General features: G+C 33.7%; 1 protein-coding gene across 3 annotated transcripts in view; it reads right to left on the bottom strand.

The window, feature by feature from the left end:
- TXLNB (taxilin beta) overlaps window positions 1-27,481 on the bottom strand; it is a 75,834-nt gene that overhangs the window by 30,284 nt on the left and 18,069 nt on the right. For all 3 annotated transcript variants that reach the window (XM_074309685.1, XM_074309683.1, XM_074309684.1), the window contains exons 2-3: window positions 21,366-21,827; window positions 8,725-8,816 (exon numbers count right to left, since the gene is read on the bottom strand). In XM_074309685.1, the coding sequence (XP_074165786.1) occupies window positions 8,725-8,816; window positions 21,366-21,813 (540 nt within the window). In that variant the 5' untranslated portion in view covers window positions 21,814-21,827. The remainder of the gene's footprint in view (window positions 1-8,724; window positions 8,817-21,365; window positions 21,828-27,481) is intronic.

Raw genomic sequence — 27,481 nt, 5'->3', positions numbered from 1 at the left:
AAACATACTTTCCCCATCTTTGCACCCCAAACCAAGGCCTAGTTGACCTGCCCTAGTTTTGGTTCTGATAGCTAGTAACTCCCACTCCATGACTAGCTTTTATGGATAGTCAAAGCCGGGACTGATCTCTTTGGCTTATAAATACATTATACTCTAGCAAGTGTTCATCATATGAGAAATAAAGGCTTTTGTTTAAAGTACTGAATCTTTCACAGTAACTCTTTTGAGTTTTCAAGAATTAAAATGACAAAGCAAAACAAAACAAAATCCAAAGTCACTCTCATCCTCACAGAACATACTAGGGAGACACACACTGTCATATTCTGCACTTGTACTTTTGAACAATTTCTACTTAAATAAAATCAGGGGGAGTTAGCCTAGGGAAAAATTAGACACATATACATGATGAATTGCTACTGGAATTGGTATCTTAATAGAAGCACAATTAGAAAATGAGTGGCATTTTGTAACATGGTTTCTTGTGCAAAAATCTCGTTTATGGGGTTAAATGAGGCCTTTTCATTGTGTAACCCAGTTATTAGACATGTAATTTGATTATACTTGAACTAAAACTTCTCATGTTTATTCTTAGCTTTTGGTGAATTTTTTTTTTAATTCCTAAAAGTTCTTTTTTAATTTTCAGAGAAATAATTTGTGAAATGATTTCCTTTGAAGGACTAAAAACGTAGGAACTCTGGATTTACTTCAGTGACAACATATAATATCTTTATGTAATATGAGTAGAAGGAAACAGTTCAAAGCTTATCTTTTGACCATATAATATTTTCTTGTATTATAGGATTCCAACTCTACATTGAAATTCACTATGAAGGTTATCTAAAAATGAAAACTCTTTTCTCTGTTATTGGTTACATTTTTCTTTTAATTCAAAATTACTTTTAAAAAATAATTATTTTTTATTGCTAACTTTTGTTTTTGTATCATCTTTATTTTTGAATTCCTATATCCATAACTAAAAAGTCATCCCTTGAAATAAAGAATTTAAAGGAGGAAAAAAAAGCTAACAGTATACCAACTGTGTCTGAGTGTATGAAGTATTTCACATATGTAGGCTCCCTCTTTTGTAAAGAAAGAGGTAAAAAAATTACTTTATTTTTAATACTACAAACCTGTGCTTAAAGTCCTTGATGATGGGAAATAATTTTAATTAAATTGAATAAGTCTTTTAGAATAAGCATGCTCTTTTAGAAATGTTCTTAATATCTTTGGGTCTAGCACTCTACAGTATAGAAATCCTAAAAATCTTAGTGCAGTTCACTGCCTGTACTGTCTGAGTCACTTTTTCCCCCCTCTTTATGCTTTCAGTATATAGAATAGACCAAAGACCAGAATCTATTTAAAGGTGAACACAATCTTATTGTTAAAATGTAGTAAATTACACTGACTTTTGGGATAAACTGTATATTCATGACCAAAATAGATATATTGACTTTTCATCTATAAAAACTTTTTTCTTTTTAGGAAAGAAACTTAAATATTTAAAAGTAGAATCATTTAATGATAGAATGTTAATACTGGAAAGGACCTTCAGAGCGCCAATCAGAGCTCCAATCATATACTGTTGAGGAAGCAGTGACCCTAAAGCCTAAGCTTTAATGAGATGGAGCAGCAGTGGAGCTATGGTAGTGATCTGATGAATGATTGCAGATGCCCCAGTCCCAATCCCACTCAGGTACTCAGTCTGGAGTCCTGCTTGCCTTGAATCCATTGCCCACTAGGGCAGCAGTACCCTATGTAATTGTTAATTACAATACTGCTGCATCTCTCTTAGGGATTTGGAAATCTCCTCTCTTGGAAATTGCTGTCAACTATGAAGGAAATATTTGATTGGCACTGTATCATTAAACCATTTGAAGCAGCCATCTAAAAGTGGTATCTCACTGTTCCATTACAATTAGGTACTCTAGATAGTAGGGCCAGATGGGTGGAACCAGCTGCCACATGGGGAGCAGGAATGTAGTCTGAGAAAACAATAGTATGTTAGCTTTGGGTGGCCACTGAGCACCCTCGTAAAAGGAAGCCATCACTGACCTCAAAATCTCTGCTATAGCACCTCCCCCATTCCTTCTCCTTCACTGAACCAGTGAGAAGAGGGCCTCTAAATTCCAGATTCTCTTGGATTTAGAACCCCTACATCCAAGAATCTATTGCACTATATGGAATCATGGTCTATTTTCCCCTTCTTCACCAAATCACATAAAAAAAATTTTAGTCCTTCATGACCATTAAGCCTCAGAAACCAGGCTTCTGGCCGCCAGGACCCTCTCTAGGACCAATGCCTCCTATTAGGAGACAAATATCCTTCCTTGTATTTCTGGGTGTGGATGATCTCCCTGCCAACTTTGGCCTAGGCAAATAAACTATATAGTATGCCAATGAATCTTTTGATCTTACAGACCAATGAAATGAGGTAAGTTTTTTATTTTCTTTTTTTTTAAATAAATTTATCAAACATCAATAAGCATGAACAATTAAATATACAAAGAACAGGAAAAAAGATAAAAGCATGAACTTACATAATATGTAATTTGTTTTATAAGCACATATTAAATTTAATGTAATAGTAATACTATTTTGATATTTTGTGTTTCCTTTCAAATTCCCTTCTGTTCTTTTCTGTGTATTTTAAAATGTCTTTGATGCTTTTTTTTTTAAATTGCATCATTAGCTATTCATCAATTCTTTTACCTCACAATTTATTTCTCCCTGAAAAGTACTCTTCCTTTATAAGAAATAAGTACAATCAAACAAAAAAAAAAATATACCCATTGGCTTTATTTGATAATGTGAATCTAATTCTGCTTTATCACTTCTTTGACAAGAAGTAAAAAACACGCTTCAGTAGTCTTTTGAAGTCACATTGATTAATGTTCTTAAGTCTTTCAAAGATCTCTTTCTTTATATTACTGTAGTCACTGTAAAAATGTTTCCTTGGTTCTGTAAGTCCTCCAAAATTTTTCTGAATCTATTCCTTTCATCATTTTTTACAGTATAATAACAATTTGCAGTATAATCATATCCCTATAACATAATTTATTCAACCACTCTTCAGTTGATGGACACCCACTTTGTTTCTTATTCTTTGTTACCATAAAGAATGCTGCTCTGAATATCTATGGGTCTTTTCCTTCTGTCTTTGACCTTTTATTGGGTATGCCTACTTGATGATGGTATTGTTAAGTTAAATAACTTACAATTTAATGACTCTTTGAGCATAGTTTTAAATTGTTTTCTAGGATTGTCAGACCAATTTACTGCTCTCCCCAAAATGCATTAATGTGACTATCTTCTCTCAGTTTCTTTAACAATTGTTTTTTCTCTTTTTTTTAACTTTGCCCATCTGATAGTTTTGAAGCAGAATTTCAGAGTAAACAGATGGTGTTTTAATCTCATTCAAATTCAAGAAATTTGAAATTCTCTTGAATAATTTCTTAATTCATCTGTGTGCTGTATGTTATTTATCTCTAATTATGAATGAACAAACCCAGAAATGTTAGAGGATTCAAATTGTGCAAAGGGGAACACATTCCAGGGATGTATGATTCATAACTCTAAATTGGAGAAATTTGTCTGCTTTGCTAGATTCATGATTTCATTAGTATGGATGCTCCTTCCAACAACATAGATTCCTTTATACCTTCTCATTCTATTACTTGTCTGTGATTCTTTATTAAACATCTAGAGAAGATCAAAATAGTGCATGTGTTTCATTAGTATCTCAAGGATATCAGTGTACTACTCATGCTGTCCCTCATTATTGTTATATGACTAGCTCACGTCCTTTCCTCATTATAAATGTCTTCAAAAATGTCTTTTACATGGCTTTCCCATATGCCAGTGATAGTAACATATTACAACCTGCTTACACATACCACATATTTTTAATTACTCTTTGATACATATGTAATTTAAATTCTTCTGAGTTCATAGTATTCTATGATGTAGTATCAATGGGAGAATATTAGTGTTAAAGAGATAAGCTTTTGCTGCAATGGGCAATTTGGGATTGAAAGCACCACACAATTGACCAAACACAGTCCATCTTTATTTTTTTTCTTCCTATTATTCTAGCTAAGCTCATCATCCATCTATATTATTTGTCTCAGATACACACATTAACTGACTGATTCATCTGAATGACCAAATATCTGTTTGTCATAATGGAGGGGAAAATGTTTTAAAACTATATATAAAAATAAAAATATTTAAAAGCATATAAAAAAACTTTAAAACTATGTTTCCTGTGCATTTGGTTAGACCAATCTCTTTGATATGATAATATATTTCTCTGATAATGCTTTATGGTATTACAGAACTTTATTAAATTAAAATGACATCACCTAGGAATATTTAGAATACCTCATTATAAATAGGAAATCATCAATTTATTTGGCTCTTATTCAAAGCATTTGCTAAGATACTAGTGAACACCTTTTAACAATCCATTTGTCAAAATTCAATATATTGTTGAATTAAGTTATCTGTGATATCATATCTATCATAAATTCAAATATTATTTTGATCAAACAATTTATATGAGGGAAGCTTTAAAGGCTACATTTTGTTTTCTTGAATGAAATGCTTTCCTGAAATCTATAAACACTAACCATATCAAGATAGCATATTCTTTACATCTTCAGTTATGTGACTATAAATATGGGATCCTCTATAGAAAATTATTTTTTTCCTTTTTTAGGTTTTCAGAAAGAATTTCTTTAATTTATACTATACATAAATCATTCTCATAAAGAATCTTATGGATATCTGAAAATGGACATAAAAGTCAGTATCTGCTGATGTCTGCTCAGCTGATTTTTTTGGTAAGAACTCTTCATTATTTTTTTGTCTTTTCTTGAAAATGGACTCCAAGGGCCTTTAAAATTGTTACTTCTGCTAAAGATTTCTTCTACAAGAATTCTTCAACAAGTTCACAGTGCAAAGTCAAATCCAGCCACTCTTCTAGATTTTAGCTTCCTAAGAACTAAATCTACTTTATATTGTAGAATGGGAAGAGTCCAACTGTGGTGATCCGGCTTTTGCTTCTGATGAAAATATATAATTTTGTTAAGTACCAGCAAATCTGTTCTATTTTGTATCTTTGTTAATTACCACTAATTTAACTACAGATGCACTTTGGGTAATTTGGCAGTAATAGAACAATGCCAGTCTCTTTATAGGTTCATTTTCTCTTTGGCCACATCCTTTCCCCACCCCCACTCCCTTTTGAAATGGTACAATTCATAGTATTCCATCATTTTTTTCTTTGCAGTTTTTTACATATCAGCATGTATTCTAAATTTATGATTCTCTTGTAACTATACTTGATTACATAGGATTCTTCTCACCATCCCAATAAATGGGTTTTCCTTAGACACTGGGATTCCAAATTATGGCTTTGTCATATACATCATAAGCCGAGGAAGGCAAAACTAATTCAACTAAACAATGTTTTATGTTGTCTTTGAAGCTATGAGAAAATTGATTCTCTGCCTATTCTTTATTTGCATCTTCAAAGAGAACATTCAGGCCAAATTTCTTTATAGGAATAATTTTTATATCTTTTGTTTTTGTCAAAGTAAGAAAATTAATATGACTATGATTTGATTTCTCTACTAGTAGATTAGCTGTTACATTAGGGAGAGACTAAGATAAAAAGTACTAATTGCTGAATTAGTGTTTGTAGTGGATTTAAAAATTGAAATTTTTAGCACCCTCTGCTTGATTTTTCCCTGGTCAGACATCATCACCCAAAATATAGAAGGGGCTGGGAAGGACTAAAGATTCTTTTATTTTTCTTGCTGTTTTATTAGTTGCTTCAGCAAAAAAAAAAGAAAAAGAAAAAAAAAATCTGCTAATTACCAGATTTCTAGTGATTAGATAAAACTTAGCCAAGCATGTCCACGTTAAGTCTTCAAGAACTCAAAATTATCTTAGCATCAAGAGTAGAACTTTGGTGAAAATGTTTTATGTTAACCTGGAAAATTCTGATATTTATTATGTTGTTTTTTGGTCATATTTTAGTCATGTCTCTGCATGACCTCATTTCGGGATTTCTTATCAAAGATGCTGGGGTGGTTTGCCATTTCCTTCTCTAGCTCATTTTACATTTGAAGGAACTGAGGTAGAGTTAAGTGGTTTGTCCAGGGTCAAATAGCTAGTAAGTGTCTTAAGCCAGATTTAAACTCATGAAGATAAGTCTTCTTGATTCCAGGTTTGTTTCTATATTCAATGTTCCAGGGACCATGAAGACTCAGATGTGACTGAAATGACTGGGCATTTGTTATGTTGTCATCCAAATTAGGAAGCAGAGGATTGGCAATGAGTAATTAAAACAATAAAATATTATAGTTTTTCAGTCCTAGATCATTCATTTAGTCAGTTTTCTGATATGCTTTTTTTTTTTTTTTTATATAGGGACTGACTGAAATACTAGTAGTCTTATCAAACTTTCAATTGGGTAAGATTTTGTTAAAAATGGAAACTGTAGAATAGTATTTTTTCTGAACCCCCTATTGCTTTGAAATCATTGAGTATCAAAGGGAATATTGAATTAGTTTGGAAAATCTCATTAAGATCTGACTGCTTTCAGGTTATAGCATAAGTACAAAAGTTTATGGAAGACTTTGGCCCCACGTACAAGGTTTTAAGCAAGCTTGACAAGTGCTTTTGTGGACAATACAATACAATAGAAAAGACATTGCTTTTAGAAACAGAACTAGTGTTGAATTTTGGTTCTGCTACTTATTGCTTGTGTGACCCTGGAAAGATCACTTTCCCTCTATGAACCTCAGTTCCTTTGTCTATAAAATGATAGTGACATCTGAGTTTCCTTTTAGCACTTAGTCATAGCTCCCTTAAATAGCTTCTTGTATTAGATTCAAGAGGTTGTATAGTTCTATCAGTGTAGGGCAATTAGTCCAGAAACTGAACCATGGATTCCTGTATCTAATGATAAAATGTCAGTGGACGAATGGATATTAAAGGGAGGTAAATTTTTGCTTAGATGGAAAGAACTTTCTAATAACCAGAGCTGTTTAAAATAAATAAATAAGCTGCTTTATGATGAATTGAGCTACCTCTCATATGTACAGACATAGTTTGTTTGGATACTTCTCAGGGATTTTGTAGAAGGTATTTATTCATTTATGAGAGGCATTATAGTGTAATAGATAGAAACTCAGGCTTGAAGTCAAGAAGACTTGGTTAAATCCTGCTTCTAATGAAAAGTAACTATGTGAATCTGAGCAAGTCACTTAACTTCTCAATCACCAGGTAAGTCTCTAAGACCATAATTTGCAGAGCAGATGCAGATCTTCATAGCTAGAGGAGGTTTCTTTACTAGAAATGCCTAACCCCTTTCCTTTATTCCCCCATTAATTTATTCATCCATCAAAAAGGCAGCTGTGCTATTAGGTAAGGGGTTTTTAACCCTTTTTGTGTAATGAGTTCCTTTGGAAGTTTGGTGAAGCTACGGGATCTTTTTCCCAGAATAATGTTTTTAAGTATATAATTACAGCAGAAAAAAACAAAAACAAAAACAAAAACAAAAAAACAGGAAGGCAGCCATAACAGTGGTACTGACTTAGCCAGCAAATGGGAGCAGGCTGTTGGCCTGCTTGATCATTGAAGGGCAGTTTTGGTATTGTGTAAACACATAGGCTTTATTCTTATGTCTTTGCCTCACAAATACCAATAGGGTAAGAAGAATTAAACAAACAAAAAACCACAGACAAAAATGAAACTGAAAATGAGTTGTCTGACTACAGTCATAGCTGTGATCTGAGTTTTAAATTTGAGAAAATACACGGGCCTTTGGCTATAGGTGGCTGATTTCAGCTGAAGGGGTACAGATTATTTAAAAAAACAAAACAAAACCCTAAAAGGTTTGAAAATTGGAATGGTCCTTAGAATTTGTGGAGGAAATGGATGAAACCTGTATGCTGTGAGTTTGGGGGAAATAGCTTGTTCTTGAAAAGTAAGGTTAGAGGTCAAAGAAAAGGAGCTTCAAGATTATATAAATAGACAGAATCTCAGTTGATTTTTAAAATTCAACAAGTCTACAGTTTCTGTCTTGAAGGAGGCTTCCACTATCTTAGAGATCTTTTACTCCACCTGTTTATTCTGATAAATTGACTAGAGATTGACTTCCTATGCCTTCTGCCTCATCAAGATGGTCTGATGAGATTAATTATAGAGGATCATCCCCAAAGGAAAAACCAGATACTTGGCAACACTAGAGACAACAAAATTAGAACTCAGTCTAATCAAAGTTAAGAATATAATCCCAAGGATAAAACATTCTCTCCATTCCAAATAACTTGATGACCTGTCTCTAATGTTTCAATCTTCCAACTAAGTGACTGAGCAATCTCACTCTTAGTCTTAACTCTGACACTTACGTGGTTTGGCTATGGGCCAGTCCCTTAACTCCTTAGTGTCCTAACCAACTAACATCTTAAATTATAAATTTATCAATAATCTTCATGGAGGGAGTTTCCATAACAAGAGTTCTTCATACATTTGAAATCATAGGTGCACATAAAAGCAAACAAAAGCAAAATTAAATAGGTTGTTAAATTAATATTAGAATGATGATTAAATTAATTTTAAAATATTAAGTCACATAATTATTAAGTTGTTAATAATAATTATTACATTAAATAATATTTATTACACAGAGAGGCTAACAAAGAACATACTGACCAATTCAGCATACTTCTTGAATAAAACGTCAAGTTTTTCCTCAGCTGTTGGCAGTTTGTTCAGATTTTGCATTAGCAGTGTAGCTTCTTTGCCTTAGAGAGGACAAAAAGATATGTTTTAGAAACCAAACTGGAAATAAAGGAGCACTGAGCACCAGGTTCTCTATACCCAGGAGAGTCTTCATAAATTTTTTTTTTTTCCCTTAATGAATGAATGAAAAAGGACTAGTGAACAAGAGACCATGGCAACCGTATGTAACTATGAACTTTTTGTATTCTATTTCTTTAACTAAAATGCCATGAAAATAGAATGTTTTCATTATATATTCGATAATTGACTTATTTAATTAATGAAATCAGGTTTGTAGTTAATTGTTAGATTACAACTTAAAGTTTAATCCCTATCTTCAATCACTTTTGGAATTAAAATTGATCTAGAGCCTAAAGCTACTGCAGAGGTCATCTAGTCAAATCCTATCATTTTATAGTTGAGTAAACTGAGGCCAACAAAGCTTAAATGGCTTGGCCAAGTCACATAAAAAGACTCAGAGGCAGAATTTAAACCCATGTGCTTTAACCTCATAATTATGCTCTTTTGACTATTCCACATAGTCTAATAATCACTTTTTGTGTGATCTTCATAGGAATCCGAAAAAAATTCTGAACCTAAGACCTCAACAGGATATAGCCTATAACTAGATGAAATTTAAAAATAAATTTAGTAAAACATACTAATTTGGGTTTTTTTAAAAATCTCAAAAAAACCCAAAACAACTCAAAGCTTTTTCTAAGCCATGTAAACAATAAAAGAAGGTATCTGGAACAAAGAACTGAGGACAGAAATACCTAGAACTTTTGTCTTTTGCTTCTCTCTACTTCTATTTGTTTTTGTGGGAGATTACAAAGGGTCTCAGAATTGAGAAAGGGGAAGGAAGACTTTAAACCTAGACAGTCCTTGAACATTTGTTGAAAGGATCAATACTAGAAAATGATTCTGAATGGGTTTAGATGGGCAATCAAAAAATGAAATCAGTGACAAGAATTTTTTAATTCTAAATCACACACACACACCACTTGACCTTGTTAGGAAGGTAATTAATTCTAACTTAGTAATCACTACTGTCTGGTGTAGGCCCTTTCAGAATCCTGGACTAAGGTTCATATGGGTCTAGTAATGTGAACTTGACAATGGCAGCTTTGTGCTTTGTGTTCTTACTTCTGCCCTCTGGAGATAACACATTTAGATTTTTCTACTTGGATTTTGCCTTGCTAACAGGAATATTTAAAATGTTCGTTAAAATCCAAAGATTATTCTCCCTGAAAGAGATTTAAAAGCATAAAAAAATTGGGGAGTTGTACCTTCTCTTTTTCTGTCTATTATTATTTATCTATCTCAAGTGATTCTATCCTTCTTTTAGTTTCATTTTTTACTACCTGATCTCTTTTTGTTGTCCTTAATATTTCTCATCCTCAACTTATCCTGAGTTTTAGTAATCTTAGTGACATCCTATAAGAATTCTTATAAGATTCTTACGTGCTTCTGTATTCATCTCCAGCTACCAGCTCTCTTGTTGCCAATTTTAACATATTATCTCTTAAAAATCAAAGTTGGTCTGTGAATTCCTTGTGTATCCATATTACTCTTTTGAGATATATGTTTCATTTTGTCATAGATATGATCTACTACACTATGTATAATTAAAATAATTTTGAAATGTTAAAAATTCTAGATTGTAATATCTAAAAATAGTTATTTTTAGTCTTGAAGGTACATTAGATATGGTACATCAGAACCTAACTCTATAAGTCAGGTTCAGTAAATATTTATCAATTGGTTGATTTTGTCAGGAAGATACCAACTTTAGTCAGGGCAAGGTTCTGAGGCTTTGAAATTAATGAAACTTAACTATCAGAATTCTTTATCCAGAATCCTGACAAACATTTTATTTTTGAAACATAAAACAAATGAAACTAGGTAATAACACAGATTGTCTTCCTTCGGTTCCGATGATCTGTACTATAAGATTATTGGACTAGACAGTCATTACAGAAGGAAATATGGAGCTCTACTCAGTCTCATTCCATAGGGGCTAGATATCTTGAGCAAACTCCCAGATTTCTCTTTTTTGGATCGTAACCTGTTCCTTCTGGCTCTGTATGTTATAAACCCAGAGATGAGCTATAGCCAGCTCTCATTACTGATGAGACCAATTGTTAAATAAGGGCTCAATTTATTGTTTTGTTGTCCTAAGAAAGTAGTGAAGAGAATGTTAACAATGCAGATCAGACTCAAAAGTGTGTCCTGCATTTTGGAGAGTCAGTTAAATTTAACAATATATATCATTTTAGAAATCTATTAATGTCAGAGTCTTCTCTCTATATATACTTTTTTTAGACTCAGTTTATAAGTTTTCTAGGGCCAAATTTGACAATCCTTTTGTCCTCTTGTTAAAATTCTACCTCTTTACCATTCAGTGATCTCTGACCTGTTTCTAGCTCCATTGTAGAATATCTTTTGTTACTTCTTAGAGGAACAGAACTAAGAACAAAGAATAGATAGTACAAAAAAGATTTGATTTGGTTTTCTGTGTAGAAAACCTTTCTAACAATTAAAATGAACACAAATGTGCCATCTAGGTAAAGGATGAAATTTTGAGACTAGATGTTGACTTGCCAGTAGTAGCTGACTAACCATTTGTGTGTCTGGTACTGTGCTAAGACCTAGGGGTATAAAGAAAAGAGAATTCCTTCAAGGAGCCCCCCTTCTAATAGTAAGACAACATGCAAAAAATATATACATATAAGCTATATACAAGGTAAATGGAAGGCAATCTCAAAGAGAAAGCTTTTGCTGTGCGTTTGGTTTATGAGGAGACCAGGAAAGACTCCTACAGAAGATCGAATGTGATCCATTGAAGAAAACTAGGGTAATCAATTAATAATGTTATAGCAGGATTCTTGGTCATATGAGAATTGTAATGTTTGAGAGAGCTTTCTGAAGGTCCTTCGGATGGGCCTTGGTCTCAGCAGGATAGACACCACAAGAATGGTCAGGAACAGAGTCTAGAGTCTTTATTCTGGCCTAGTCTTGATCTTAGTGGAGGAGTGCAGGAGGCAGGAGAGCCACCAGGAGGATGGTCAAAAAATGGAATGTCTCATTTCCAGTCCTTCTCAGCCATTATATACCTTATTACTTCATTACAGCATACTGATTATGTATGAATTAGAGAATGATTACATCACTATGCTAAGTACTAAGTATATCTATTTATCTACACACACACACACACACACACACACACACACACACACACACACACACTATTCCATTGAGTTAATACCTTGTTGTAAGTATCCTTGTTTCAATATACTTCTCCAGAATTCCAGCCCTCTACATAGAAGTCTATCCTAATTCTTTCATTCTATGATTCCAATTTTTTATTATAGGGAATAAAAGAATATTCCTTTTTCCTCCTCTTTTGTTCTTTAGATTTTACTTTATGCCCTCTTGTCTTTCAGCATTCAGTTTTTGTTTCAGATCTGTTATCCTTAACACACAACATTACTTTTGACTATCTGTGATAGTTATTATCTTATCTTTCTGCATATCTCTAGGTGGGATTCAATGAAGCAAAATAGGGAAGCTATATTATTTAAATTGATTTATCTTTTTAAAAATCAGATGGTTGGGGCACCTAGGTAGTGCAGTGGATAGAGTACCAGCCATGAAGTCAGGAGGACCTGAGTTCAAATTTGACTCAGACACTTAACACTTCCTGGCTGTATGACCCTGAACAAGTCACATACTCAAAATTGCCTCAGCAAAAAAAAAAAAAAAAAAAAAAAAAAAAAAAAAAAAATCAGATGGGTAGTTGGTTGATGACATTGGTTCATTAAGAACTGCCCTCCTCCCCCAACAAAGATACCCTCATTAGTTGAATAGAGAAATCCAGATAATAACATTGGGTATCAAGTCACAGTCTTGCTAACTATAAAGCCTGAGCTAAAAAGGAATTTACTTAAATGAAAACTTTTCACTTTACAGATAAGAAAACTAAAGCACAAAGAGGTGATCTATGTCCATTGTCACAAAGCTAGTAAGTGTTAAAGGTAGGACTTGAACTCCATGTCTTTTCCAATATTCTTTCCACTATCTCTGTCTGCCTCCACCTGCATCACACTCTCATAGGACATTTTTTCCTTAGGAAATTTGCTTTTAAAGATTAAAGTCTTTATCATATCTGGTTTGTCCTTATCAATACCTAGCCTTTGTATTTACTTTCCTGCAAAGATAGATAAGTAAAGAATTATAGAAAGTTACAGATGGTGCGACCTTAGAGATTATCTTCCTCAGCTCTTTTCTTTTACAGATGAAGAAATTGAAAAATTTAGTGAACTGTTGTTCATATTCTTTGACCTAGGGATAATTTACTAGAACTATATCCCAAAGAGATAAGAGAAAGAGGAAAAGTACCCATGTGTGCAAAAATATTCATAATAGCCCTTTCTTTTTTTGTAGCAACACAAATCTGGAAACTAAGGGAGTTCCCATCAATTGAAGAATTAATGAACAAACTACAATGTATAAATTGTAGAATATTGGTATGCTAAATCTGGCTTCAGACACTTACTTACTAGCTATGTGATTCTGGGGAAGTCACTTAACTTTTTGCCTCAGTTTTCTCAACTGTAAAATGAGCTGCAGAAGGAAATGACACACCATTCTGGTGTCTTTGCCAAGAAGATACCAAATGAAGTCATGAAGAGTCTAACATGAATGAAAAATGACTAAAAAAAATAAATAATAAGTGTGTTGATGAAAAAAAGTTTCAGAGAATCTTGGTAAAATTCATGAACTTCCCACCAGAGTAAAGTGACCAAAGAGGGGAAAAATTGGAAAAAAAAAGTTTTGGCAATTGTCAACATTGTAAAATTACCCATGCAAATATCTGGTAAATAAAAACTATTATTATTAAAAAAAAAAAAAAAGGGTAAAGTGACCAGAATCAGAAAAATAATTATACAATAACAAAAACATTGTGAAAACAAAGAACTTTGGAAGACATAAGCAGTCTGATCAATACAGGGATCAAGCATGATTTCAGAGGATTAATGATGAAACAAACATGTTACCCATTATCTGAGAAATGTGAAAGTTGAAGATACAATAGAAATATTTTTTTTGATATGGCCAATGTAAGAATTTGTTTTGCTTGACTATACATATTTTGTTATAAGGATTTAGTTTTTCTAAAAGGGAGAGAAAATAACTGTTTACCAACTAAAAAAAAAAACTAAATTTTTTTTTAAAGAAAGGCCTAATGACTACACAAAGTCATACTAATTAGTGATAGACTCATTAGGTTTATCTGAATTTTCCTAGGTCATTTTAGTACCAAATTATAGAAGTAATTCATTTAACTACTGCCTGTTTGTTTTCTCAACTATAACAAAATAGGTGTACTTGTTTTGCAGCATAATTGTGAGGATCAAATAAGATGATACTTATAAAATGCCTGGTACAGTGCCTGGTAGGTAGCAGATATTTAATAAGTGCTTTTTTTTTTTCCTTAATTTCTACCTTTTAGGATTATTGCATATTACTTTATTCTTCTGCTGAATTCTCCTACTTTTGATTCCCCAAAAGTAATGTGTCAATTCCAGCCTTCTTGACAATGTATAATAGGCTGGTCCCTGTACCTGAAAAGTGTTCTTCCTTATCTCTATCTCTTAACCTCTAGTTTTGTTTTGTTTTTTTCAAGGCTCAGCTTTTGTGTCTTCTCCTACAGGAGAATTGTTAACTAATTGCTAGTGTTGTCTCCTTTTTCTCACAAATGTTGATTTATATATTGATCCATTTACATTCACATCCCCTTGGTAGAACATAAGATCCTGGAGAACCGAGATTAAGCTGTTTTCCTCCTTCTCTCTCCTGTGATTTGCTTGGCACTTAATAGATAAATCATTGCTTGTTGGAATACATTGGATTAGATTGAATTGGATGACAGTAAAACCTCCCAGGAAGCAACAGTTATCAAAAATCAGTAATTTCCCTCTTGATGCATTGGAAACGCTGAAGTGATTATAATATTTTTTTCCCCTTCCTATATATCAACCAATTCTTTCTTTAGTCTTGAAGTTTAATATTTAGATATACCTTATTTGGGGCTGTGATTTCTGAATTACAACAGAAAACAGACAGACAGAGGGTGGGTGTAGAGGATGTGACTTTGCTAAAGTAAAGAGTTTGTGTTTTTTCTACTGCTTCAGGTTTCCCCGGCACTGGGATGTTATGTGGGATTATTGTGGCCTAGGGTGATCAGACAAAGGGACTTGTCTGTCTTTCCAGAAAGGCTATAATTACAGCAAAGGGGAAGTGAGGGTAGTTTAGGAAACAGAGGGACAGACACAAAAGGGAAAACCTACTTTTATGCAGGGAATCACTTAAAAGGAGAGTACTAACTGAATTCTCCCCAAAGTGTCATTCAAAAGAAATCTGCGTCTCTTTTGTGTTCAGTCTTGGTAAGGCATGTGGTGGGCATATGGTCCCCATACTGTGAAATGTTCAGTTTATGTAGTGAGTATAAAAGGGAGCACAGCCACCTGCGCAGCAAGAATAACAACGGCCCACATATGGCTGTGGGGACTGCGCAGATGTAGTCTGAAGGAGCTGTGGAATATTAAGAGATTATTTTTACATCAAAGAAAAAAAATCTTAAATTAAGATGAGCAAACCAGCTGTACACAAGTGGTCTGGGAGCTGTTTAAACTTATAGCCTGAGAATAATTATTTATAACCAGTTCAGGGATTCTTTATTTAGCTTTACCAAATATTATAAATTTGCTTTTCCCTTCTTTTCTTTCCTTCTAGTCTCCTTTGCCCCACCCCAATCCCTACCTTTTTGGGGGTTCTCACCTATAAAACGAGAGGGTTGAACTAGATGGGTCCAAGATTCTTGTAACTTTTTATGGTTCTTACAATGAATATTTTTAACACTGCTAAGAACAGCTGAGAAAAAATTTTTAGAGAATATTTATACTCTTAAACTTTTTTACTGTTTATTTTTACTTGATTTAAAAGTTGCTTATCTGATAAAATATTATTAGATTTAAAAATTTTATTCATACTTTTTTCATTATATTAAATTATGTTTGATTTATTTATAGGATTTTATGATTAGAGTTAACTTTTTTCTATTAAATTTAAACTTACAAATTTATGCTTTTAGTCTTTGCTAATTATAGTCTACATTTGAACAACTTTATGTCTCCTGTAGTTTAATGTTTTTTATTTCTTTTTTGAGTTTTTATTGACTTAATCATGTTTACAACTATGTTTGTGATTTCCCCAAAGATGTAGAGAAGCCTCAATGAGGAAACTATCAGTGAAAATTATTAGCACTTGCTCTATAATTAATAATCTTAGAACAGAGATTTTTGTGTCTTGGACCCCTTTGCCAATATTGTGAAGCCTGTGGACTCCTTCTCAGAATAATGCTTTTTAAATGCATTAAAATAAAACATATTACATTACAAAGGTAATCATTTATATTGAAATAGTTGCCAAAATATTTTTGAAAAAGTTCAAATGTCTCAGGTTAAGAAAACCAGTGAATGGGGCAATAAGAAGTTAAATGACTTTATCAGGGGTCTCATCCCAATAAGTGTCAGAAGAAAATCTTAGTTTTCTTGAATCTGAAGTTCTCTATCCACTATACCACAATGCCTGTATGAAATTCTTTATTCTACTATACAATAAATTTTTAAGATTAGAATTTTGGAGATAATCTTCTCTAACTGCCTCTTTTTATGGAAAAGAAAGTTAAGGTCCAGAAAGAAGCGGCTTGTTCAAGATCATACTGCTAATTAATGAGTGATAGAGCCAGGACTAAAATCTAGGTCTTTTCACTTTCAGTCTAGGATTCTTCTCATTTCACCAAACCATATGCTTTGGCATTACATTTAGATAAAGAAGACATTTCAAGATTTCTTTCTAGATTAACTGGGTAGGAAAAAGAATGATAGTATAGATGTTTGTGGTAATTAAGTGGTTGGAACTGCAAAGAAAAAAAATCTATTAAAAATCTTGAGAAGGAGGAAGGGAAAGAAGAAACAAATAAAAATGCCCCTTTTATTAAAAAAAAAAAAAAGAAATAGGGATAAAAGAAGCATGAGAATAAGACATTACTGTATTGCCCACTCTTTTCCCAGAAGAGAAGAGATAATAAATATGAGGGGAATAAATATTTATTTATGGTGATGAGGGGAAACATCAAAACTGTTCCAGATGGTTCAAAACCTGACCCCTCCATAAAACTTTTCTTGACTATTCCAGGCCAAGCTTCATGGATCTTTCTCTGATCATCTAGAGAGCTTATAGTTTATTTCATTAAATTTATCTGCTACTTATATTGGTCCCTGTTTTGTATGTGGTGGTCTGGTTTTTGCAGTGAAACTGAAAGCTTCTTGAAGGCAAGGACTTTCATCTTATACTTTTAAGCATTCTCTTTAGAGAAACCAAAGTAGTGAAACTGGCTCAGACATTCCTTATGTAACCCCAAGGCTAGTTTCTTTACAATTCCAAGCTGGTTTCCATATCTTTCAGATGGAGATAAAAACACCTGCCAACCTCCAGGGATTATTGGGAGAAAAGTGCTAGCTCTTTGCAAATGTGAACTTTTATTTTTATTATTATGTTTCTCAGTCCCCCCTTGAAGTTCCCATCCTCCCTCTTTCCCCCCAAGCTAGAAGTAAATAGCTGATAAAGTAGTAGATAAGTTAATACTTACTTGAAAATTTAAAGGGGTCAGGGATAGAAATATACTTACACTATCTGCTTTAAAATTTACAAAGACCTTTATAATGTACTTACAATTTTGAATCATAGTAACTGAGTGATATTGAAGATGAAACTTGACTTGGAGCTTTAAATAACTTGCTTACTGATACAGTGTCAGGGGCTGGATTTAAACCAGGTTTACATCTTTCTTAAAAGATCACACATAACTAAACCTATGTGCCTTGTGACTTGTGGGAAGCTAGATGGGTTTTCCCCTTATCAATTTTTCTGAAAATTTGGAAATTGGAAGGCTTTGGCAAAGATGAACAACTAAAATGAACAAAGAGGTAAAAAATAAACAAAGGAGCAGTTTTTGTTTTTTTTTCCTTTCTCTTCATTCTCCTTTTTCCCCACTCTCACCATACATCTTTCTAATTCTAATTTTCTATGCAAATGTAAACATAATCAAATTTTGAAACCTAAATTTTGGGGATTTAACACAAAAATTCTAGTTTCCTAAATTTGGGATTGCTGAAGTCATTCTTAAAGCTAAGGTTTTGTTAATAGTCTATAGTATTGCTAGGTCCTTTAAAAACGACAAGCATAGATAAGAAAGCCCTAGATAGGAAAGTTTGTATAGAGACTGGGAGAGAAAGCAGCTGTGAAGTCTTTCTTAGGATGAGCAAATGCTAAAGTGATATTTGGATCTCTGCCAGATCCAAAGGGATCTTGAATTTAACCTTGAACTTTTAACTTGTTGGGTTCTCCCCCTCCCCCTTATCTCCGTTATTTTAATCCTAATCTCTAAAGTGGGATGGATCAATTGTGCCGAGGCAGTTACCTTAATACGTTTTTTAACCTTTCTTAAAATGTTAACTGGTGGTGTTGTTTTGCGCCTCATGGTGATGTTTCATGATAGTATGGAATTACTTTTCAACTAATCAAAGGCATTCTGCTCTTGGATTCCAAAGAATCAATAAACCAAGTGAAGTTATCAGATTAAAGGAGTTTGCCTGAGGGTGACACTATTATTTGTTTGAAAAGTTAATGTATTCTGGGCATCCCAATCCCCTATCTCTTCTTCCTTCCATATTTTCTTATTCTAAAGTTTTTTCTGCTAGTTTTACTTACATAGCCAAAAAAAAAAAAGAAATTTTGGTTTTTGCATCCTATTTGATAGGAAGCTAACATTTAGTGTGCTTTGGGGATGTTATTAAATGACAGGATGAGACATCTCATAAAATTGTGTTCTATCACCCAATTATGTTCTGCTGTCTCTATGTTCCATTTTTAAAATGCCAAAATCAATTACAAGATAATTATGTTTGAAATGCATACTTAAAATTAACAATTATATGATTAAGCTCTCTTTCTCCATTGGTATTATAAATGATTGATGGGAAAATAATTTTTCCTACAAATGATCAATTTTGCTTTTGTTGCCTATATTTACTACATTCCTAGATTATTGTAATAGTCTACAAACTGATTTTTATAATAGAAGGAACCTTATAGTTAAGTGAAGGTTTATTTTATGTACTGGAGAGAATTGGGGACTTTTATAGATGGCATTTAACCCTTAGCATCTATTTTGTAATCATTTTGTCAAGTAGTCATTCATTCAACAATCTTTTATTAAGCAAGACGCTACAATCAATCTCTGACCTGAAGGAGCTTATAGCCTATTTATTCATCCTATGTTACTTCCAAATCTTCTTAAAACATTATTGTTGAATGAGATGAGGTGAGATCTTTCAAGACAGTTGGGAAAATCGAGTAAGGTTTCATCTACTTCAGTGTTTGAGTAGGCCTGAAGGACTCTGAACATCTAGTAAAGAGCATAATTGCCTTCCCCTCTCAAGATATCATCTCCTCCCTATTTCAGCCAAATATGGGCAACTATGTAGTTATTGGTCAAGTTCAACGTCATGGGTAGATCTCGAGTTTAAAATGTAAGACTCTCAGCCAATGAGGATGAGGGTCAGTGGTGGGAGGGGGTGTTTTGTGTTAGGGATTAAAGGTGCTGTCCTGCCCACAGGAGGCGCTTCCTCTCTTCGATGGTCTGCTCGAAGGGTGGGACACCCTTCTCTCGAGAATGTACAATCAACTTTGCTTTATTCTAGAGATCTCTCCAGTTTTTTATTAAATGGTGACCCCCTCACCATTTCCCTACCACACAGTGTTATCAGATCATTTTCCTGCTCAGAAGCTTACAATGTGAACTATTGTCTATGAAATTCAAACTCCTTTGAATGTGAATTATTGTCTATAAAATACAAACTCCTTTGCAAGATCCTTCATGTAAGTAAAATTTTTTCACTTCCATGTTCATTATGAACCCTTTCACGTAGCAATATATTTCCTCACTGTTCCCCAAATATACTAAGTGATTTCCTGCTTCTGAGCCTTTACTGAATCTTTCCTGGAATGCCACCCCTTCCTTCCCCATCCTAGCCATTTAATTCAATCTTATTCTCTTTTTAAAGCTCAGTTTGTTTCGATTCCTTCTAAAAATCTTCTCCAACCTAGATCATGGGGCTTAGAGATAAAACTTATTTATTTGACATAAGAAAAATAAGACCTAGGGAGGACAAATGAAATATTTGACTATATAAGTTATAGTAAGGTAAAATCAGAATGTGAACTCAAGTTCTGACAGTAGTATTCTGTAGTATTCTTTCCACTAGAACACACTGACTCCTCAGAATGATATCTCTGTTTCTGATGAGAGCATCATCCTGTTTTCAAATCACTCAAGTTTCCACCTCAGATCTTGCAGTCACCCCCTACTTTGTGCTAACATGTCTCTCTCCTCTAGTCCAGTCTTTTATCACTTCTTCCGTGGACTATTGCAGTGGCCTCCTGAATATTCTTACCATCTCCAAACTCTTCTTTGTCCAATATATCCCCTAATATTTGTCAAATTGTTATTCTTAAAACACAGGTCTGACTATGTCATACTCAAAAACCCTTAGTAGCTCTTGATTGTCTCTGAAATAAGATGCTTGACACTCACAATCCTTTACCTTTTCAGTCCTATTTTATATAATTTCTCTTTCCTCGATCTCTGTGCTAGTCAGACTGCTCTTTTATTTGTTCCTAGGACACAGTATCTCTGCCCTCTGACTCCTCACTTCCATGGCTATGTCTTGAGTGTCTTGAATGAAATCCCTCTTTACATTCCTCTTTCTCATAGGATAACTATATTCCATCAAAGCCCGTGTCTTCTTTGTGAAATTTTTTTCTAATATCTCTGCTCAGCACTCTCTCTCCTAAAATAACTTTGTATAATTTTCCTATACTTTATATTTACTTATTTCTATTCATATTTAATTTTCCTTCTGCCCTCCCTCCACTCCCTTTCCCCCTAAGGAGTATGCAAACTCCTTGAGGGCAGGGACTATCTTGCTTTTGCCTTTTTACCCCCAGGACCCAGCATAAGGCATTGCCCATTCATGGTAGATGTTAATATTTGTTAAAATGGATTGAATTTTTAGTGTAGATACAAATTTCCACAAAGTATCATTACTTAAAGAGAGTTATTTCTATAACTGATTGTGGGATTTTATGAAGACTCAAAGAAGAAATGGTATAGAGGAAAGAGTACTAGATTTGGAGTTAATAAAAACTGAATTAGATTCTTGTAAGACTCCGGGAAAATCACTTAATCTCTCTCAGACTTATGTTCTTCATCTATAAAATGAGGGTAATAGTATTACCTACCTCTCAAAGTTGCTATGTAGATACAATGAGAAAACATATATAAAGTGGTTTGCAAACCTTAAGGTACTATGTAAATGTTAGTTATTATTATTATTCATTGTCAGAAATAAATAAAGAAGGGCTCTATGTTAGTTACTTGCCTAGTCCTTTCAGGATTTTCTTTTCCCGTTTTTGTTCCTTATTATTGAAAGGCTCCTTGACTGCAGATATGGGGGCTTCTCCAGCAGCTATTGGTTCTTTTTCACTGTCATCATTTACTTCTTCATATTCCCCTTCCTCATGGTTGAATGGTTCTGTTTTCTCAGACTTCTCATCTCTTACACTGCTCTCTTTCCCCATTAGGCTGGAGGCAGATCCATAGGTCTTTATAATGTCTTCCAGCTGCCGACTGAGCTCTTCCGAAATATCACTTCCCATATTTTCAAGGGCAGATATTTCTTCTTTGTCAGGTACCTGAGACTTGGGCTCTGGATTCTGCTCAGATTGTTTGTCCAGGCCATTCTGATGAGGTAGCAAGGAAGTGTTGTTCTCTGCTGAAGGGGGTGGCTGCTGTTCAGCAGACAGCTCTGTGTGCTGGTTACTCTCCATGCTTGATCCAATACCTGGTGTCAAACATAATAAAGTTTAATGTAATTCCCCCAATTGTGCATGAATGAGATAGAGCAATGTTGATTTTGAATGGATTTATGACACATATCCAAAACAGATGGCTATTACAGGCCTATTATCTAAATAAAACTCACATTTATAAATTTCTGTTATTATAATTGGAATGGAAAAATGTTTTTCAAAGCCATTTATCCTTTTAAAGGCATTCTTATCAACACAGGATTTCTACCCTTCCTTCTCTTTCCCTCCTCCCTAACTTCTTCCTCTCTCCACTTTGGAGGCAGGGAGTAGAAAGGTAAATATTATGGAAGCATAATTACAATCTATTTTTCCTATGTTTCCATTGACATTTGACTCAGGGTGGATCAGTCTGAGCAGTTTTACTTTATCTAATACATCGTAGGGTCATAACTTGGGAGGAGAATAGCTCTGTAAATAACCCCTAAAATTATATATATATTTTCATATTGGATATATTTTATCACTATCACTGTTATAATTGGGGAAGATTTCTCAATTATAATGTTAAATATAAAAAACAAATTTGGAACTAAAAGCCTAATTTATATGAGGCAACCTTCTACTTGCTTATAATTTTAAAATGACCACTATTATATAATGACATTATATAAGAAGTATAGTATTTAGAAATAGAATCATAAAACCTCAGATTTGAGCACCAATACCAATCAAAATAGCCATCTATGGTGGAGTAGAAAGAGCTCCAGGCAGATCACCAAACGTAGCCTAGCTTTAACACTAGTTGTATCACCTTGGACTAGTTAATAATCAATGCTCTCTGAGTTTCACTTTCAATATATAAATTGAAGTAGTTGAACTAGACAATAATGGTAGCTTATATAAAGTGTATTTTATCTGTAGGAAGCCTTTTCACAGAGTATTTCTTTTGCCTTCCTAAGATTCTTTATGACTCTAAAAGTCTATGATCTAATTGATATAACTAGCATGAAAAACAACAACATAATAATAATAACAATAATGATAGACTTTGCCATATTTTGTTTCACCTTTTTTTTCCCCTAAGGCAATTGGGATTAAGTGACTTGCCCAGTGTCACATAGCTAGGAAGTGTTAAGTGTCTGAGACCAAATTTGAACTCGGGTCCTCAGGACTTCAGGGTTGGTGCTCTCTCCACTGCACTACCTAGCTGCCCCAAATTTATCTACCTTTTAGCAAAACATTTGATAATATATTATTATCAATAATATTATTATTATATTATTATAATATTATTAATAATATATTTTATTATTAGTAATATTTGGTACACTATTAATATTAATAATATATTTCTTTTGTAGAGAAGATGGAGAGATTATAAGGATTCAGAATTGGTTGAATGCTGGACTCCAAATGTGGTCATTAATAGTTCAATATCAAAATGATAGGTCTTTAGCAGTATACCTTAGAATATGTTTTTTATCCTGTATTGTTTGACATTTTTATTAATGATTTGGATAAAGGCATAGATGGAATGTTTATCAATTTGCACATGATAAAATCTGTTAGGATGGCTGACATGTCGGTTGACAGAAACAAAGATAATGACAAGCTAGAACACTGGTTTGAGTCCATTAAGATAAAATGTAATGAGGATAAATGTGAAATCTTACATTTGGACTGAGAAAAGCAATTTCACAAGCATAAAATGGGAGTGACATGGTCACAAGCCAATGTTTAACAACAGTTTAATATTTAACAACTACCTCTTTGAGAAATAAAAAGGTACATATGATACATTTTTAAATTTAATCAGCATCAATAATATTTTCTCCATTACTTCTTTAATTCTAGACATTCAACAAAGCAAAAACAATTTGTAGCATTTGCTGTCTTTTGTGATGTAATTCTCATAGTGAGAATTTAACAATTAACTCATATGGACTGGTTCAAGTAGGCTCTCACATGTCCTTGCATGGAAAATTATCAGTCTGGAAAATATATGGATTTAATTTTTTTTTCCTGAGGCAACGAGAGTTAAGTGACCTGCCCAGGGTCACAGAGCTAGGAAGTAGTAAGTGTTTGAGGCCAGATTTGAATTCAGGTTGTCCTGACTTCAGGCCTGATTCCCTATCCACTGTGCCACCAAGTTGCCCCAATAAATTATTTTAGTGTACTACAAGCTTGAAGTGGATGTTCCATAGATATCTTGTGTATAGATATACAATGTACATAAAACCAGACTCATTATCCTTCCCCTTCAATTTTCTCCCTTTCCTATTACCATGGAAGCCATCACTCAAAACCAAGGTGTCGTAACATTCTCTTTCTGTCTCTGTCTCCCTTCTTCTCCCATCCCATATCCAATCTATGTTGAAGTCCTTTCAATTCTACCTTTGTAACATTCCCTCTTTTTTTTTTTTTTTAATTATAACTTCTTATTTACCAGATATATGCATGGGTAATTTTACAGCATTGGTAATTACCAAACCTTTTGTTCCAATTTTTCCCTTCCTTCCCCGCACTCCCTCCCCCAGATGGCAGGTTGGCCAATACATGTTAAATATGTTAAAGTATAAATTAAATACAATATTACAATACAGTAACATTCCTTCTTTAATACTACCATTTTCCTACTAAAGTATATTATTACCTCACTCCAAGATTAAAAAAAAAAAAAAAAGCCTCTACTTGATCCAGTCAATCATTCTCCATTCAGCAGCCAAATAAATACTTAAAGTTCAGGACTGACCATTTCATTTGACCATTTCATTTGCTCTTCAATAAATTACAATGTCTCCTTATCACTTCCTGGTGATCCTCTGTTTGATATTCAAAGCTCTTCCTAATCTGTCTCCTCATGCCTTTACAATCTTCTTATACCTTCTATCCTATCATTCATTCTTCTGTTCAGTAACAGTGTCCTTATTGTTTCTTGAACAAAATACTTCACTTCCTAGGCTGCATTTTCACTGACAGAATTCTCTCCCTCTTAGTCTTAGTTTCAATTAAAGTCTCAATTTTGCTTCCTCCAAGTGTCAATTAGAGTCTGGTCTACAAGAGACCTTTCCAGATCCTTCCTGTATATAATTTATTGTATATAGCTGTTTGAGTTTTATCTCCATGGACTGTGAGTATCTTGAGAATGGGGACTGTTTTTTGGTTTCTACTTTTGTTTTTCTTTTGAGTTCCCAACAATTATTACAGTGCTTGACATATAATAGACCCTTAATAAATGTTTCTTGACTTCAAAGACCAACCAGACCAACTTATACCTGAACAAAGAAGATCTCTAAAAAATATCCCATGGTCATCAAGACCTTTCTTGAAGATTATAATTGACAATGATTTCACTCCCTTCCAACATACCCCAATTGATCCTGAACTCCTGTAGCCTACCTATCTGATCAGGGCACAGTTCGTTTTGGGATCTAGAGAAAGACATGACCCTCCTTTATTCTATAAATGAAGGAAATTATCTCCATGGGGATAAAGTTACCTTAACCTAGGATCTCAAAGGTAAATGAACAATAGAGCTGCAATTTATCACAAGTTATCTGACTTCATATCTGGGTCTCTTTCAAATATACCATGATTCCTGCCCTTCAGATGACTTAATTAAAGTTACAAGATAATTTCAGAATATAACAGAAGACATGGAATTTGGATTTATCCAGGGCTACTCATTTGCAAGGAAGATCCATTGCCAAATTACAATGTGGATCATAGTAGCACTGATCCTCAGATAATAAAAATATGTTTCAGCACTGCACAGTCTTCACAAAATCCTATTGTAATGACTCATTGTGATGTGTAAAGGATCCTGGTTTCTGAAGCCCATGCCAGTAGAACTCACACTGTGGCAAGTTCAAATAGGTCAAAAAAGTTTGAAGTGTAAATCAGGCAATAGATAGAGCCTTTTTTAAGAGAGGGCTATCCTAGCTAGATTTGGAGAGGTATAAAATCAGTAAGTAGAATGGTCACTTAATGAGTCATTCTTTGGCTATGGCAACCTATGAAATAAAGTTAAAAACAAAATAGCCTTGGGCTCATGGGGGCCCCTTCTGCTTTTGCACAGGTGATGCATCATTTTACATATAATCACATCATTTTACATATAATTTCCATCAAGTGACTTTTTCTAGTGACTAAATGACCATTAATATCAATTCTGATATTCTTACTATAAACACAATCAAAGAAGAGAATTTAAGCCAATAGAAGGCTAGTTCACAAGTTCTCTTTGGAGAACCCAATAAAAGAGTTAGTGAAATTGCTTTTATTGAGAACTAAGGACAACAAGAAACATAATTTCAGGAAACATTTTTTCATCTTGTATTACAGAAATGTTTACTAAAATCAAGGAAATAATTTCAGTTTATATGAAGAAATAGGGAAATTCTATGAAAAATTTGATGAAGACCTTCTGACTTAAATCTACATACTTTGGTGAGGAAATGTGACATAATATGTAGAGAACTGCTCTCATAGACCAGAAGATTTGCTTTTAAAACCCACTAGTTCTGTGATCCTGGGCAAGCCACTTACATTTTTATTGAATACAGATAACCCTTTAAGACTATAAGTTGCAGGATGATTTCAGAAAGGCCTAGAGAGACTTACATGAACTGATGCTGAGTGAAATGAGCAGGACCAGGAGATCATTATATACTTCAACAACAATACTGCATGATGATCAATTCTGATGAACGTGGCCCTCTCCAACAATATGATGAACCAAATCAGTTCCAATAGAGCAGTAATGAACTGAACCAGCTACACTCAGTGAAAGAACTTTGGGAGATGACTATGAACCATTACATAGAATTCCCAATCCCTCTATTTTTGTCCACCTGCATTTTTGATTTCCCTCACAGGCTAATTGTACACTATTTCAAAGTCCGATTCTTTTTGTTCAGCAAAACAACTTTTTGGTCATGTATACCTATATTGTATTTAATTTATACTCTAACATATTTAACATGTATTGGTCGACTTGCCATGGGAGGGGGGGAAGGAGGGGGAAATTGGAACAAATGGTTTGACAATTGTCAATGTTGTAAAATTACCCATGCAAATATCTGGTAAATAAAAACTATTGGAAAAAAAAAAAGACCATAAGTTGCAAAAGGGATAGTGATCTGCATTGATAAGAGTTTCCTCTTTGGGAATTCCCTACACCAATATAAACATATATACAGTCAAACAAACAAATTTTAATGCTTAGTGACCTCAGAGCAAAGGTGAGACTTTTTTTAAACATCCACAACTGTGAGCCTGTGTAGTTTACTTTCCCATCCCTCTAAAAATTTTGAGAGAATCATCTGCAAGGGCAATCTTGATGAAACAGAGAACAAGAAAGCTATTATAAGAAATATTCTACAGTAGAACACATCTACAATAATAACAAACATCAACTGAGATATAAAACAAAGAACTGTACATTCTCTAATGGTAGTCACCCCTGTGATGGCAGAGACTGAACCCAGAGCTCTAGGAAAAGGGATTCTCTGTGAATAATATGGTCTTTCAGATACTCCTTTTTTGCAGATGATATTGTGATGATTTCATCAAATCTCATAACATTGCAGAGACTGTTGGAAGGAATCTGTAATCATGCAAAAGAGTATGGCCTATTATCAGTGCAGGAAAAGTGAAGGAAGAAAGTTTATTGCCCAGATTTCAA

The sequence above is a fragment of the Sminthopsis crassicaudata genome, chromosome 4, assembly GCF_048593235.1.
Source record: "Sminthopsis crassicaudata isolate SCR6 chromosome 4, ASM4859323v1, whole genome shotgun sequence".
In the NCBI taxonomy this organism is placed as follows: Eukaryota; Metazoa; Chordata; class Mammalia; order Dasyuromorphia; family Dasyuridae; genus Sminthopsis; species Sminthopsis crassicaudata.
Note: the sequence above shows the minus strand (reverse complement) of the source record. Positions and strands in the feature narration are given on the sequence as shown.